Source organism: Trematomus bernacchii, unplaced genomic scaffold, assembly GCF_902827165.1.
Source record: "Trematomus bernacchii unplaced genomic scaffold, fTreBer1.1, whole genome shotgun sequence".
Classification (NCBI taxonomy): domain Eukaryota; kingdom Metazoa; phylum Chordata; class Actinopteri; order Perciformes; family Nototheniidae; genus Trematomus; species Trematomus bernacchii.
The window spans coordinates 7,129,568-7,147,690 of NW_022987513.1; the positions used below are offsets into that span (position 1 = coordinate 7,129,568).

General features: G+C 39.3%; 1 protein-coding gene across 4 annotated transcripts in view; it reads left to right on the forward strand.

Moving 5' to 3' along the window:
• The window catches only part of LOC117469273 (vacuole membrane protein 1-like), a 64,695-nt gene that overhangs the window by 26,374 nt on the left and 20,198 nt on the right, over positions 1–18,123 (forward strand). For all 4 annotated transcript variants that reach the window (XM_034113704.1, XM_034113687.1, XM_034113678.1 and 1 more), the window contains 3 exons: positions 4,709–4,840; positions 14,577–14,657; positions 14,980–15,096. In XM_034113704.1, coding sequence (XP_033969595.1) covers positions 4,709–4,840; positions 14,577–14,657; positions 14,980–15,096 — 330 coding nt within the window. The remainder of the gene's footprint in view (positions 1–4,708; positions 4,841–14,576; positions 14,658–14,979; positions 15,097–18,123) is intronic.

The following is an 18,123-nucleotide window of genomic DNA, read 5'->3' on the forward strand; positions in this document are numbered from 1 at the left end:
GAAGCACAGGCAGTATAAGAAAAATAAAGACGTTTTTGAACATTAAAGCACGGAAACATGACACAGTAGAGGCACAAAATACAGATATGAACTAGGGCTGTACCCGAATATCCGGTCGTTGGCCTACTATTCGGTTTTCACTTTCGTTATTCGGATATTCTTTTTTTTTGGCAGCCGCGCTGCACAGCGTGGGGGTTAGGGTTGGGTTAAATGCAGAGGACACATTTCGTTTTAATGTATGCGAGTACTGAGACAATAAAGACGTTATAAATAAATATAAATCTTATAAATATAAATCGTAGTAGTATGCTCTTTCTGCAATTCTGCTTCACAGCGTTTTTGTCAGGTGTCTCGGATTCGGAGCGTATTATGAAACCTTTTGGAAAATGTATTTTTATTAACTCTAGCATTTCCCTCCGAATAATGGTCGAAGACTTGACTGATGATATGAATGTATTGAAATCTCCAATATCAACGTAAGAGCTTGTGCCTCTTCGGGGGGTGCTAACACTGAACCATAAACGTTATCCTTTACTTTCTCCGTCTTTATATGTAGATATTACTTTTCTCCGTTAATCTCCGCTCCTTTTCTCCGTCACGTTGTTTAGTAGCAACAACAACTTCCTGTCAACAGCGCTAACTCTCCTTCAAAATAAAAGCATGTCCATACAAAATAGGAAGCCAAGTCAAATTACACTTAAGACATATATACAACTGCAACGAAAGTAACATACACAATGCAATATCCTTTTCAATTTCAAAGAACACAAATTGGGTTATTTACATTAACGAATAACTATAAAACAACAATACTGTAGAATAACAAAATGAATGCCTTGAATAAAAATTCATGTTTATTTTCTGCAGTACCTCCACTGATAAATGATCAAGCTATGAATGAGTCAAATGTGCATGTTCACCATTCAAATGTTTTCATTGATAACTCACTTGCTTGGAAACCCCCAGCTCCTTACCATGAGATTTCCCCCAGTGTCGGTGGTTTCACACACCTTGTGGCTGCTGAGAAAGATGAAACATTTTCAGTGTACTACGTTTTCTTCAGAACAAGAGCAGGAACACTTTTACAACTTTAAAGACAACATTCTAAACTTTATAATGCCAGTGTTTTTGGTTTAAAGAGCAGCTTTCTACTTTTAACTCCAGTCAATCAATCAATATCAATGAATTGCAGGTGACACACACACACACACACACACACACACACACACACACACACACACACACATTCACATTCACATTCACATTCACACTCACACTCACACTCACACTCACACTCACACTCACACACACACACAAGAACACAAAAACAGATATGTGTCACACTTTTCTTTGTAACAGCAGTATCTTTTAATATCCCACGTTACCGGCAGTTTGCTCTTTTCATGAGAAAGGCAGAACTGCCGAACACTGAGAAAGGAGAACTTGGTCACTGACACTTGATGTGACTTTTACCATTCTTTGTTATCTGTTTCCCTGTTCTGCATAAAGTGTAAAGAGCTGAGGGGAAAGGGAAATACAGACCCCTGGCTGCTTCTTCAATACCAAGAGTTTACAGGAACCAGACACAACCTGCCCTCTACTGTAATTGGCCCCAATGCTTCCTTATTGTTTGTAATACATTAACTTACACACACAAACGCATACACATGCAATGAAGACTTACGTGTGCGTGTGTGTGTGTGTGTGTGTGTGTGTGTGTGTGTGTGTGTGTGTGTGTGTGTGTGTGTGTGTGTGTGTGTGTGTGTGTGTGTGTGTGTGTGTGTGTGTGTGTGTGTGTGTGTGTGTGTGTGTGTGTGTGTGTGTGTGTGTGTGTGTGTGTGTGTGTGTGTGTGTGTGTGTGTGTGTGATAAGGGCGATAAGGGCTCGGCAATAAATCTAGATCACTTTCCCTTTATGATTTTTCCAATGATTCTGATAAAGAAATCTAGATGGCACAATCATTGTGCCGCTCCCTGTTTCACAATGATTGTGTCTTGTGTTATAAGTCCAGCACATGGCGGACTTTCCAAATAGCGGTGCGCAATTTTTGCTAGATTATCAAGTGGAATAGGTCTGAAAAAGTTGACTTTTTAAATGTTGAATATATGTTTAGGAGTTCTCAGTAGGGATAGAAGTTGACCTCAATATATTTGATCTAATTTATTTTGGTCTAAATTATTTTTTACCATTTTATATATTAACAATATATATTTAGTAGTTTTCAGAGGTTGCAGTCATGTTACAATATAGTCATTTTCTTTTAGATCATTTGTTTTTAAAAGTGTGTTAAAGGTGGGGTAGGTAATTTTGGAGAAACCCGCTCGAGTGTGCTAGAATTTGAAAATACACAGCCGGAAAAAATCACTTCCTTACAGAGCCCCTCCTCCAACACACACGAACGCGCACATGACCAATGAGGGCACGAGATAAGTTTGTGCACAGATGGAAGGCTGACAGGCAGGTAGGCCATCCAGTTATTTTAGCCGGGCCGGCTAAAATGATTGGTCGTGCTTTTTACAGTACTACGGCTTCCACAGATGACATTTTTTTATGGATTTTTGTCAAAGCACTTAAGATATTCATTGCTATCGGGATGTTAAGAGCATTCCATGGAATATAACAAAAAGTAATTTTTTAATGAGAGTAATCCTCATAAATAAACATGATTTACCAAACAACCTTGATTTTTATTGAAATCTTGCAGCCCAATGCCTGATTTTAGTTTTTCTGGCTTCAAAATGGAGTAAAAATATTCCCTGAGCCAATCTGCAGCCAAACCAGCAGCATCACCATGATCTAAGGTGTGATATGGGAGTCTGTGGGTGTGGGTGCCACCCAATCCCCTCACATTCATCCCCACCCATGAACCACCACACCCCTGTAACCCCAGCCAGGCTTGAGAGCTTTACAGTTGGAGACACCTGTTGCATCCACAGTTTCAAAGCACTCACGCAAGCGTTCCTCCTCCTCCTGCCAGTTTCCCATCTTCTGGATTCAATGCTGATAAGACATGACACATTGCCCTCCCCACCACCACTACCTCTTCTCCTCCTCCTCTCTCCTTTTACTTTCTCCTTTCTCTTAGTTTCTTTGTCCATCTCCTCGTGAAGCCTTTCTGTCCACTAAGTGCGCCACTTCAAACACCAGTACTGTGCAGGTGGACGTTTCAGTGCCCCCTGCACAAACACACATACACACAGACACATGCACGCTCACAAACAGAGGCAATGAATGGAGCAGCTGCCAGGGAGATTAGGGCACGTCTTTATTACGAGAAAATACTGGCAGATTTCATCAAAGACGGCAGTGTTAACAGCAGAACAGGGTGTCCAGATTAAGGATGCAAGTCTGCCAGATTTCTTTTTTAAAGTCTGCCAAGTTTTTTTTTTTTTTTTTTTTAAATATGCCAGGTTTTTGGATAGCACCGCCTACTGAGAACGATTGTTTGTGCTTGTTGTCGCTGCCATGGTTGCTAACTACCCACTAATCATCTTCTGGCTCAGCCATCCAGCTACATACAAGTAATGTGGCTGTGATTAGTTAGTTATGTTCTTCTGGGAGAGGGACTGAAGCTGGGATTTTGTGTGTGTTCATCGTAAAGAATTGAACTTTAGTTGTATTTCTTCGCATCATAGGATGTCAGGCACATGTCGGTGCTTTGAATCATCCATCTGTAACTGTAACTTAAACTAACTGTATCCTTAGCATCTTCTCTCAACCCCCTCTAACCTCACTCTCCCCCTGTGCCTGGAAACATTAAAGTAATGAGCTGTGAGCGACTCCAAAAAACACTGCATTTCTTGGCAGCTGTTTTCATTGTGTTAATTAAGTCTGTAGCCTTCACCCCTCATTCCCCCCATCCTCATGTTTTGGCGGTATGAACTTGGTGAACCGACAAAGTGCTGAGGATTTATTTCCCTCAAATCACTTCCGCTTTCTCCCCACTAAGCCCCCCTCAATCACACAGGCTCCACCGCTTTACAGCTACAAGCTCCTTTTAGCTGTCAGATATTGATATCTCGGTTCCTTCAGGCCCCCCCCACCACCCTGGACTTGTTAGCACATATTACATTTTCCAGAAAAACGTCATTCCACATGTCCAGAGCAGATTCGAACTGAGCAGTGAGCGGTGAAGCGTTGATGTGCTGTTCAGAAGTGCCATCTGGTTTTTCACCTTCTAGTGGCCTACGCTTTATATATCCACGATCGTGTATTAATCGGTGGGATCTTAGTTCTCGTAAATCCTTTCCGCTCTATTCCCATTAGGTGTTCTGATCGCACAATTCCAGACGCCAAGCAGTGCAAGCTCCTTTGGATAGTGGATTTTGATATCTTTGTTTCATTAGCCCAACAGGAACCAATGTAACACTGTTATAATATTTATTAGCATATTATTTAGACACATATATCATTTTTAAAACCACTCATTGCATATAAAAAAATACAATGTATGCAATAAAATCAGCCACAGCATTACCATAAATAAAATCCATATAAATGCTCTCTACTTAACAACTAACATCTCTATTTTTCTTTGTTAAAGCTAAGTTGAATTCAGCTTTGTTGGCATGTTGGGACAGAAGCTGCCGTTGCCAAAACAGAATACAGAAGCAATGCCATACAACTGTAAACAGTGAACTGTGAACGGCAGAGCAGCACAGAGCAATGATGTGTGTTTCTGTGTGCGTGTGTTTATGTGTGGGAGCAGGGTGCAGGTACAGCTATCGGAGAGCTCCCCCCCTACTTCATGGCCCGAGCTGCGAGGCTGTCCGGCGCCGACCCCGACGACGAGGACTACCAGAGGATCGAGGAGATTCTGGACCAGACGCAGCCTGCACAGGTGACTCACCGCTCTCTTCACCACTCTGTTACCTCACACCCTCAACAACAAGAAGTATTCAAACCTTTTACTCGAGTAAAATAGCAGTACTACAGTTTAGAAGTACAAAAAAATAAAACACAAAATAAAAGTGATTATAATGCAGAATGACCTGTTACAAAATCAATTCAAATATAACTACTCATGCTTCACTTAATGTGAATGTTGTTTCTGCTAATGATGGAGCTTCTTTTAATGACTTCCATCATATATATAACTTGATTTATCTCTTGTTCGAAATATGCCAAGTAACTCATACAAAACTTATCAAATACGTTTTGTACAGAAAAACTTTACAATAGAATTATAAAGTAGCATAAAGTAGAAATATTCAAGTAAAGCACAAGCACCTCAAATGTATACTCGAGTAGATCTTAATTGATTAAATTAACTTCTTAACTAACCTTTTTCATGGAAGAGGTTTATGATATTTTACTTAAGTAGAAATAGCAATACTACAGTGTGGAAATATTGCAAAAATGCAAAAGTATTAGCATACAAATATAATAACTTACTTTACTATATACTTGTGCCAAAGGTAAAACACTCATTATGTACATACATTTTACAAAAGTGAATCAATGAAATGTACTAAGTTACATTTCACAACTGTGTGCGTGTGCTTTCACAATAATATGACTCACAGAACAGCAATGATGCACTTGAGTGAAATGTTCCCGCCGTTTCCGGCCCTTCGTTTTGAAATTCCCTGTGAGAAAGACAAAAAGTTATCGTATCAAACATTGCTGCCAATTCTTCAACAATTCCTCATAGCTCCCTGTAAATATTTATCCTCCCACCCTCTTGTGATTATGAATGGAGGAGGAGAAATGTGCGTAAACATGCGTGTGGTTTCGTAACGGCTTTCCATCAGATCAGTGTGTCCTCCTGACCGACTTCCTCCCCAGGAATGCCTTTCTTTCTCCAACAGTCTGGGTCAAACAGTCAGACAGGTCAAGTGCAGTAAAACAACAGCATCCATTAACGGTTTTCAACTTTACAAAGCACTCACTTACTCTTTGTTTGATAAATAAACTGAAGCTGACTTTAGGAACAGATGTTGACACATCAATGCAGATTTATGAGGGGGTCCCATTGTCAGAGGATTACTGAGTGATTCAGAGCAGTGTTAATTTTGTTTAATGTAATTACTTCACTATTCAGCAATCATACAGGTTTAGCAATAATACAGCCTTAGTTTACATGCGAGTCATTCAGTACTTGCATGCCGTCTTTGAGAATGCAGTGATTCCAAAGGAGAAAAAATACCTGAAAAGCATGCTTCTGCTCACAAGATGAAATCAGTCCCCAAATACATTGTGTTTCAGAAATAAGAAGAAGTGTTGTTCTAACATATCATTTATTTTTAATCTAGTCTTTTCCATTCTGTTATCTTGTATCTTCAGATGTTTCTCTGTGTGCCTATATGTGCCAAAAGTGTCAAACACACGCAAAGAAAACCCTCTCTTTATGTGAGGTGGAAAGCATCTATACACTGTTATAACCTTAGCTATGTGTGGGTATGTATAGTAGTGGAAATGTAAGAGTATGTATTTGTTAAATGTCATAGAATTTAGATCATAGATTTTAAGAGCGGTCTCTTTTTCCTTTCTTTAAATATTCAAATCACTTAAACCATGTGATGTCCCTTATCACATTGTCACTTAGAATCCTGTTAGATAACAAAGCATAACATATATAAAACTCCTTGCTACTTAGTAGAAGTAAAGAAACATTCCAGCAAGATTTGACAAATGTCCATGTTTTAAGTGTAAAGTGTAAAACGTGGAAATAAGTTGATTTGCTTTTAAAGTAATTGAATATGAAAATAAATATATTGTATTAATGCACTAAATCAGTGGTTTGGTGACCAACATTGGCATACCCAGGGTTACCAGAACATTTGGAGTATTTTTTAAGTATTTCACAAAAGAGAATCTAAATAATAATACTCTACAGCCATTTTCATCACTGTTATCTTTCAGTAGATGGTAGAAGAACCTGCTAAGGAATCCACTTGGGTTAATTGTTTTGGTAAACTGCACTGCATTGTCAAAAAAAAACTTGTTGCACTTTTTATTTTTGAAAATATTGTAGGTATGGCATTTCTTTCTTCATTTGACAAAACACAAACTGTATGTATATTGCATTTCGAGCCATAGCCCAATCACTGGTGTTCCTGTATCTACTTAGCGTTTTGTCTCTTACAAAACACACTCACTTCACTACCCCTGCCTTTCTTACATATCCTAAAATGGAATTGGGTAGACATCAGTCCAAACTGCATGTTAAGCATCCCTTAATAATATTTTTTTAAATATACCAAATTATTTTTAAATGAATCTTTTTTTGCCAACTGACATCATGTGAATGGCTAGAGGCACTGGGTACTCATATTCATACATTCAGCTCTGCAGATGTGTGTAAATGAGCCTTCTTAAAATAAATACTGCATCAATCACTTTATTCATTAACAGCATAATTAAACTGACCGAACTGAAGTGACCTTTTGAGAAACTAACACTGAAACGGATTGAAGGAAGTAAGAAGAAAATGTGGTGAGAAGGCGAAGTGATGCACCTGCTCTAAGTTCTCGTTACTAATGTTGTGGACAGCGTAGCAGGTTGGCACCGACATCAGCCCGGGAGCCCGGTCCACACGTGTGATATTGGAGTTCTGACATCACTCACTGATAAAGTGGCGCATCCCACCGAAACTGCAAGAAAAGAGTAGAGGGGGTGGTAGTTTCACGAACGGGCAGCATGGGAAAGAGGAAATTTGGTCTGAATTTAGATATCAACATCGAAAGAGCTCCTGCTTGTCTTTTCAAAACAAGCAAGCAGTTTGACGCAGGAGGAGCATCGCCTGGTCGCATCCTCGCGAGGTTAGATTAGAAGTGACGCTGCTCTCCGTACGCCACCTCACTGCTCTCTCTCTCTGACATTGTTTCTCTTTCTTTCCCTCTCCCTATGCTCTTGTTCTTTCTCACGCACTCCGTCCGTCTCCCACTGTGAACCGCTCTCTCTCTCGCTCCTCTCTCTCTGATGATATCTGGCAGCTGTGTGTATGCATGTAATGTGTGCTTGTGTGATTGGAAAGCATCTGGAGGCAGGTTGCTAGCACCATTGAGGACCTGCAACATACGGAAACATTTGATGCGCTCGCCAGGGCTTTTACTCGGAACTTCTCAGGGTTCCCTCTTTTGCTCAAGGACTTCCCACTCTCCTCTGATTTTCACTCCTTTTTGCACCTTTCAAGGTGGACACGGAGTCATTCATCTGCAGTGGATTTGTGTCAGAGATTTTGATTGATTGTTGAAAATCAATAGTGGTAGGCGAAGTGGAAAACAGACTCCACTGGGATCGGATTCAAAAAACTTTGGTATTGTTCGATAGTTGCGAATTAGACAGGAAGTGTTGCATTTTGCCCTCTAGGATTTGACCTCCTTCAACCTCTCCCCTCTCGTAACACATCCTCATATTCTCTCCCACACACACACTCTGACACACTCCACCCTGTGGCAGAAGAGCTGGATTAAGATGCTGACTATGTCCCTCCGCTCGAGTCACAGAGGTGCCAGCAGTTTGACTTCAACCCTGTGGCATTTCTCCCAGCCTGCACGTGCCAACTTCCTGCCACAAGTGCACGTGATGCACAGCAGCAGAGCACTCAGAGTTTTTTTTTCTCATTCATTCAACAGAGCTATTCAAGTATAATGAAGTCATGCCTTTTCTAACGGCTCCAGACGCTGATGTCATGAACATCAGCTTTTTTTCCCCTCTTAAATCTTTAACTCAGTACAAGAGTGCTCGTGTGTCGGAGAGGAATCCTCAGTGTCCACACAGTCTGTTTCCAAGGACCCTTCATGGAACCAGTCCATGATTGCTTGTAACTTGAAAATGAAGTTACTTCCTGGCTTTTCTTTTTTTTCCGCATCCGGCGCGGATGGGGTTAACAGGCTGTGAATTCTTGATTGCCAACTCCCAGGATTGTATCTCCTGTAATTCAAATCAGGGCCATCTGCGCTGGGCGTATGCCTGCCTTCCCCCCTGCACTCAAAGGCTCTCTGTGCTGTGGTTTGCCCGGCCCCGTCACGTGACTTCTCTGAAAGTGCCCCCTCCCTCCTCCTCCCTCTTTATTTCCAGTAAACTGTTTGAAAGGAGGGGGGTGACTCAGAGTAAAACCAGCTTCCCTTTAACCACAGCTTGTTAAAGAATTTGTCAACGTGGACTCAGGGGTGCATTGTGTGTGTGTGTGTGTGTGTGTGTGTGTGTGTGTGTGTGTGTGTGTGTGTGTGTGTGTGTGTGTGTGTGTGTGTGTGTGTGTGTGTGTGTGTGTGTGTGTGTGTGTGTGTGTGTGTGTGTGTGTGTGTGTGTGTGTGTGTGTGTGTGTGTGTGTGTGTGTGTGTGTGTGTGTGTGTGTGTGTTGTGTGTGTGTGTGTGTGTGTGTGTGTGTGTGTGTGTGTGTGTGTGTGTGTGTGTGTGTGTGTGTGTGTGTGTGTGTGTGTGTGTGTTCCCCTGTGTCTCCCAATGTGTATCTATTCTTTTTTCTTCTTTCTTTAAAGGGGACTGTAGCTTGTATTGCGTCAGGAGTTCTTAATCACTCCACTTCCTGTGCCAGAGAGAGCAGGCGCGGGCTTGTCAGGAGTTAATGAGATGAACTTTAGCCGTCTTCGTGTCGGGGGGCTTGCGGCCGCTCCGGAGATGTGTGTGTGTGTCTTCTGTGTGAAAGACTTTCATTGAGAAAAAAAAAAAGAAAACACAGAGAGAGGGGAGAGAAAAAATGTGCGTGGGTGTTGACTTGTGTATAGACTATGCATAGATTTTTCCTTGTCTGACACTTCAATTTTCCACATGGAGCACAGTGCTTTGTCGCTGCCTGCTTTTTGTCTGTGTTCGAACTCTGTACCCCATAAGCACTACAAAAAACCTCGAACTACTGAAAACAAAGTGTTTTCTTTGCCAACTTTTTCACATTGAAAAGTCCTTTGTGCAACTTCTGGCAAATCCAAAAATAAACATCGCATGTACAGTAATGCATTTCCGATGTAAAACAGGCAAAGAGAACAAATGTCACTCACAGTTCTTTCAAAAACATGACATTTCAAACGACTTTACTGTATATCAGCACATCATATTCATACAAATGTATATTTGTAATATTAACAGTTGGTGGTTCCCTGGGAATTTGTCTAATAACTCAACACCTGGCAACTGTAACCACATATATAGACAGTACATGCTTTCAAAAACTATTAATATTAGTTTTTCCCAAGTACCTAATAAGAATACCGTCTCAATTTGTATTAATGATCCAGGTGACATTATTCCATAAGTTTGTGACAAACGCTCTGCTATTTATCATTACAATATTCATGTGTATATTATATTAATTGTGATCAAAGCAAAAGTTTAAAATGTTTGATGTTTCAAATGATGATGAACAGATTGCCTTTTAAAACCATTTAAAAAAAGAAAGAAAAAAATGCCAATATGTTTAATACTTTTTACACATGAAGCATTAAACATATGGCTATAAGAGTGGAAGATAAAAGTGCTTACATGTGGTTTCTGAGAAGCCTTTACGATTTGCTTATTCAAATGAAGAATTGGTCAATCTGACTGCCAGAAGTTAATGGGGGGTGTGGTGGGGGTGTGACTGGGCTCCATGTGGGGTGACTGTGCAGGCTTCAAGTAAAGCATCTGTGCCGAGCAGCCAAATCTGGAACCAAAACCTCCACCGTTTTAATGACGCTGCACCCCTGACAAGATCTTACCAAATGTAATTACTGCTAAGCCCAGCCCTGCCGGCCGGCGGAGACAGGGGTGGAAGGGGTAGAAGGGGTGGGGGGGGGCGGACCAGGCAGCCTTTGGCAAGCAGCCTGGCAAAGATGGTGATTTTCCATAAGCCACCGACAACAGAGTCGGGATGTCTGAACCCCAGCCATCCAAGATAGACACTTCCCCGGCCCAGAAATGCAGAGAGAGAGTCCAAGTACATAGTTCAACTATAGTAAATCACAGTGTCACAAGTTCACACACACATGTACACACACTTTTACACCCGCCCCTCTCCACCTCGGGGACCCTTTGTTCACGCTGTGGTGATATTTTTTCATGATCGCTCTCCCTGCATGAGCCAATAGCTCAACCGCGGCACCTATAATGTAAACAATGCGTGTGTCATGATGTCAGAAAATGAATGGGATTCACACAGGCCGTCGCCATGGCGCTGATTGGTTCTGCAGGGTTTTCACAGTTGTCAGGTGTCCCTGGTCCAGAGTCAGTCCTCAGCTACAGCCAACCAAACACATTCCTTCCTCTCTGTCTCCCACCAGCTGAGCCACACACACACACACACACACACACACACACACACACACACACACACACACACACACACACACACACACACACACACACACACACACACACACACAGGCTAGAATTAAACTACAGGCCAGTTCAAGGAGAAACTGTTATGATTGGATGTCAGTGGAGGCAGAAATTCAAATGGTGAACCAATCAGATTGTGTGTCCCTTCGCTCCCCCCACCACCACCTTATTAGGCGACCCTCCCATGTCTCTCAAATTTCCCCTCCGCTCGGTTGCACTCCGTAAAGAATGTAATCGGCACTGTACTGGTTTTGTTGACCATATTAGGTATGATCGAGAATTGCCATCCCCCTCAACCATCTCTCTTTTTAAAACATGAATGTGATGTTCAGGAAACTGAGGCCTTTCTGTTCAGAATGAAAAACATTGTTATTGTCTGTTCATAAGAATTATATTTTATTTTATTTCTCCAGTAGTTAATTTTATATTGTTTAAATGTGCTGTGAGTGGGAAAATCTGTATATGAAATCTACTTCATATATAACGAACATTCATTAAAGAATTTGTGTCTATAAATAATTTCCCAGACCACTATCTGACAGTGTTATTCTAAAATGCCTCTTTGGGAACACTTTGCCCCGTAAAAAACGTTTTAAAGGTTTGGTTAAGGAAATATAAACACATTTTTGAATGTCTTAAGGCGTATGTTCACTTTAATGCCAACATAAATATGTGTTCATATCAGCCCTCAAAGTTAAAAAAGGTGTTTTTTTCTCTTAATGAAGGATATCTCCTTTTGAAGCAAAAATGACATAAACTGTATATATATTTGTTTTTATAAATAATTGTATCTGTAGTTATTTATTAATCACCAGAGGTGTATATATTAGTTCTGTACACAAATACAAACTTTATTTGAAAGGCACAATATTGCGCTTTGCATTTAAAACACCTACAACATTTCATATAGCCAGTGCAAACTATATATTACACACTTTTTTTTAATGTAGAAGACTTAATTAATATTTAAATAAAAGCATTGACATTTCTAAATCATGAGAATAATTATATGTTAGGATAAATAAACAATTTAGGCTTTGATCCACAAACATTTATATAGATACCAAAGATAAAAGTTCAAGAGTTGTATTAAACACTTTCTTTATTTGTTATGACAGTAATCTAATTAGTTTGCTATATTTTGAACTGCAAAGCATGTTTTTAAAAGGCAGAATTACTACACTAATAACATTAACATTGCAAGAGACAGGTTTATCTTCTTGGTTTTCGTGCAAAAAATGCAATAACATACTTAAATGATATTATGCCATACCTTAAATTACATTCAGAATCAAATTATACAGCAAATGAAAGCCATTTGTCAGTCCCATCTGGCTGAAAAAATCGTTATTCTCTATTGCCAGCAGTTACAATTATTTTCATATAAACAAGGCCGACAAAATAATAAAAACCTGCATTGAATATTTTAGAAATGCAATATCCTCTATATTTAATGGTTATTGTTATAAACATTTCCATTTCTGATTAGAATCAAACAATTTATGTTAATAAAAAACACATTTAATTTACCAATTGCAAATTCAGCAGGGTATAAAGTAATCATTTTATAAATTACCTAGATATTTAATGCATCCAAAATGATGAAAGGTCCTTGATCAGTGGTCTCCTTTGCATCCCCACGCTGTTCCCAGAACTAGTTTGGGTCAAATCAAAACAGATTATGGCTCTTCTTCCCAGAAAAGGTATGTAGAGAATATGTATATGTCATAGCTGTGAAAAGAGGCTTTGTGGAGCTTTCGGGAGGGTTAGGGAAAGACCAGCTGAAAAAAGCTAGACTTTGTGAGTCACAGGAATAACAAAAGTCTGCTCTCTTGTTCACACAATTCCAGTGACAAAGGAATTAATAACTGGCCATAAGTGTTCAATACAGACATGCTAAAAGCAGTTTGTCCCTAACTCTAATGAAGAAACATGTTTAGAGACGAGCCTGTACATTCTTTCACAGTTTGTGTCAGGTGAATCAGCCGGGGACTTGAAGATATTTGTGTTGGCAGAACAGTCAGGAATTTAGCACAGGAGTTCATTTAATTGCAAAACCCACTTATTTGAACATTTGAACAAATTAATTTCACCTCTAAAAATACTTTTACTATTAGGTTAATAATTGTTATGTGTTAGACATGCACACACTGGACCCTTTGACTCATTTAGAGTTCCTGATTTCTTGTATTTCACATTTATTTTGGTAGGTGTGAATACATTAGAATTAAAACTGTGTAAATATTTTTGAAAACTTCATATTTAAGTATTGGGTTTTAGAGATCTTTATCATTTAAAAATCAATTCAGAACTCAGAACAGATTTAATAAGTGCAAAGAGCTCGATGCATATTCTATTAATATATATATATTTTTAAGTTCCAAACTATTTATTAAAGCTGTACATCTAATATCTGAGGATCTATTTATGGTTTTTCAGTTTTTATCTTAGCTCAATAATTGCTAACTTTTATTTGAGGGAACATTTACATGAAGCAGAGACCCCTCCTGTCGCAGCTGCTGCTCCTTTCTAATTATTTAAAAACAGGCAGAGATAAAAAAAGAACTGACTTTTCACACATTTTTCGTTCCATTGGTTCGCCATTATGTTTTTAGATATAAAATGGAAAGCTTTATGTCACATCGCACACCATTATTTGTAAATAAACAAAAACATTAGCAGTCCGAGAAGATGGAGAGATTTCTAAAAGCAGATCTTTAATCATTAAATCGTACCCCAAATTAATATATGATCCTAAAGTATTTATTTGTTTAAATTCGGTACTTGAATAGGTTTTCAAAGCATAGGTAAAACATCTATTCACTAAGAGTTTTACAGCTGGTTGCACACATTTATTTCACACAACTCTGTGATTGTCCCCGCTCCACAGAAAAGCTTAGCACTGATCAATTATCTTCTATAATTTCCCCTTAATAAATGTTTGAGTAGCCTTATTCATTATCTTAATCCAAACACCTTTATTTATCAATCTGTAACCTATCAGTAATTAAGTGTGGATCATTTATCATATGAAATTTGTTTGATCCAGTATTTATAAAGACAGTATAATGTGTGTCTGTTAAAGCTCTACAACAATAATTAGAAGTAGAATAAAGTGTTGATTTGTCGGTAAATACAAATATATAATGCTTTATATATCTTTATGAGATTTTTTGAGATATCCTGTAAATAAAGCAATCTGTATACAATAAAAACAGAAAGTTATCAGTATCAGATTAATATCAGCATGTTTCTATAGAAATTAAATTAAACCTTTTTTTCTCACTTTTATTCTTTTTCAGGACTTTGCCAGCCGAGCAAAAGTAGCCATTCAGAAACTCATCCAGAGGGTCGGATTCTTTGGGATTTTAGTCTGTGCTTCTGTAAGTCGAATCACACATAATGTTATCCTATTAAATACTCTTCACCCCCACTATGGCTTTTAAAAATCATTTTGTCATTTTTAAATATTGATGCATTGACATCATTCAAAGAAAACGACAGTCCTGAACTGTTCAAAAATATTTGAAAAACAGCTTCTATTAATGTATATTTGTCTAATATCAAATATGCTCATGGTTTCTGTCACATACTGTAGAAGTTATGATGCCTTCATGCACTTTCTGACCCTCTATATGATTTATTTTGTATTTCTTTAGCTGTTGCAACATATCATGGTCTAATCATCTCTTCCGTTTCCCCCAGATTCCAAATCCGTTGTTTGACCTGGCAGGAATAACGTGCGGGCATTTTTTGGTTCCCTTTTGGACTTTTTTTGGTGCGACACTCATCGGGAAAGCAGTCATCAAAATGCACATTCAGGTGAGCTGCACCTAAATTACAAGTATCTATGTATCTAATGCCACAGTCAATGTTTCCTGAAATGATGTAAAGGACATGTATATAGTATATATGCAGTGCTCTTCTTGTATCTTTTCAATATCATTCTACACAGAGGAGAAGCTACATGTTTACATAGCAGAGTGTGAGATTAGCTTTCTATAATATTGTTCAGAGGCAGTTTGGTGATGAATCACACTCAAGCATCTCTGTACTGTATTCAGCTGGCAGTAAGGAGGCCATTTTGTGTAAAGTAGGGGGAGTCAACCATTTTGTAATGGCAGCTGCAGCACCCCCGGTTCATTGTACAGTCGTCCGGTCTGACCACAGCAGATTGAGAATTTATGGCAGGGTAAAAAGATCCATCCTAACCCTTAAATAAGAAAGTGGTGTTAGGAGACTTGGCATTACAAACGTTTCTTCTAATCCTGGAAAATCCTCAATTTGCATCCAGGAATCTGCAGTAGGTCTGTGATTACCGTCAGGGGCTCCGCTTTCTGTTTTCTTAGCAAACGTTTGGAATTTGCTCATGGTGATTCAGAGAGGAAGGGTTAAAAGCAAAGCTCTATTATTTTCTCCTCACTCTGCCCCTTGCTTATCATACGCAGAAAGCATTGTCCTGAGAGAAAACGTGGTGCTGGGGTGTGGGGGGGGTGGGGTGGGGACCTGGGGAGCACAGGGTGAAGCTGATAAACATTGTCTGTGGGAGGTGATGGAGAAAGAGAGCGGGAGAGAAAGAGGGGTGGGGGGTAGCATGCATGCATGGCAGGCACAGTACCAGATTACACCCAGGGGTCCCGGGGGCCCCCAATGACAGAGGTGTGTCCCTCCCTCGCTCATGGAAAGAAAGACTTCACCCGGCTCTCCGGCATGTCTGGGGGGCCCACTCTCTCGCGTAGCTGCTTGGTTTAATTTCCTTCAAGCTCACATTTTGCTTCTAATGCAAATGATGCAGTAGTTTAGAGCGTGTGGGCAGAAAACTTAGAGAAGAAAGCAGAGCAGGTGACGCTCTCCCTCGTGGGCCAAGAGGGAACAAAAGGGGATTTTGAGGCTTCTGTTGTGCTGTGTGTGTGGGCGTTTTACTCTCAATGCTTCAAAGCTTGTTTTCTGAACTGAGTTTGTACCTGTGCTTCAGGTGTGTTCATACAAGGAGAGGCTTTTTTTATTCTTTAGTCTTTCATGCTCATTAAGCTTCACGTGTGAATGTCCGCTGTTGAATGGTTACAGCGTCAGCGCCTTTGTGACGCAGCTGCCCACTTGAGGATGATGGGTGATGTCATGCACATACATGTGGGGCCCTTGAGAGGTAATTACACCGAGGACAGTGTAACAGAGAGGGGGCTGTAGAGGAGGACATGGACTGTCATATAGCATAAGGGGAATGAGAATTTTCTATTGCACACTTGGACTTTGGTAAGAGTGGTTAATATTAATATATAATGCAGGAGCACAAAAGGATGGAAACATTTCAAAACTTGATTATCCTGGTCAAAATAATAGATTAAATTGATAATGTTATCAAAATATCCATAAAAAACTTCAATAGCACAACACGTAGTAGAATCACTTTACCTTACATTGAGTTAAGAAACAGATATTTGTATTGCATCAAAGAAAGGAAACACAACTTTCTAAAGTAAACATTCTTGTGTAGTACATTTTATTATAAATCATAAGTTCCCCTGCATTAATAAAGAATAAATAAAAATAGCAACATTGTCCGGTCTTTCTTATATTTCCTGTATTTCTTAAATCAGGCTCTTTGTTCACTTCTCTACTACAATAGCGAGCTAGACATATTTTTAAAGTTCCTCATGTTAGCATATTCATGATTATCCTGAATATGAAGTCATGTTTTGTATCCCCTGTGTGACCAGGATGTGTGTCGCTCTTATCAGAGTTATCACTTATCTGAAATCAGCGAGTCAGGACTGTGTCACCGTCGGTTTCCCAGCAGAGAAATCTCAAGGCATCTTAGTCAGCTTTCCTGTGTCGGACATCTTGCTGTCCCCTTCCTCCCTGCCTTGTGTGGGATGATGAATTACTTGTCAATGCCTGTTGAATAGATGTGTGTGAACAAAATCAATATTTAAAAGCAATACTCCAAAATCTCTTCCTGAAGTTGGGGGTTTTGGAGAGGATTTACATACGGTTAGGCCCAGAAATAGTACGATAGCAACTGTCAATTATGTGTTTTGTTATTTTTGTGACATGGCCAACATTTAGACTGCAAGTCTTTAACTCATACTGGCTTACCTTCCATGAGGTCCTGAGGCCCAACATAAATGAAAGTGACCGAACACATGTATAAAGTGGATGACATGTTACATAACCTTACAAAGAGCTCTGTAACAAAGCACTGATCAAAGACCGCTGTCACATTACATTAACATTGTTAATGTTATCTTTAGTGTAGCCATGCAAACGTGACAATTTGGCTGTCACATTTGTTTTACTTCACTTATAGTATCATCTATCTCACTCTGTAGATGTCTTGTTGTTTTTAATCGTCCTGGAAGATATTATTATTCCTCATTACCTCCAATGAGGCTAGTTTGTGTGATATTATCGTTAAATCCTGTGATCAATATACTCAATAGGCATTTGTGTTCCATAATATCAGCGAGAAGTGTTTAATTGTATTTCATCAGTAACATAAGCAGCATGCTTTTAAAGTATCTTGAAAACTTTTCGGCTTATCGTTAGGCTCAGTTTCACTAACTAATGTTAAACGTTGCATTACTTGTGGTCTACTGTTTCATATTATAATATATATTAATTTAACTGAAGCTTTGCGCAACCGTATAGAGTGAAATATTCAAATGACATTTTTATGCCTCCATCATTACATGAAATGGAAATTCTAGTCGTCTTGTCGTGTATCATTTTATACACTTGTCCCTATAATTCGGTAGTATATATTTAGTGTCTTTGGAAACCTTTGGATCTAGACTAGAATATAAAATAAGGGCTCTGTGGGTTCGAACAATCCTTTTCAGCTCAACATGA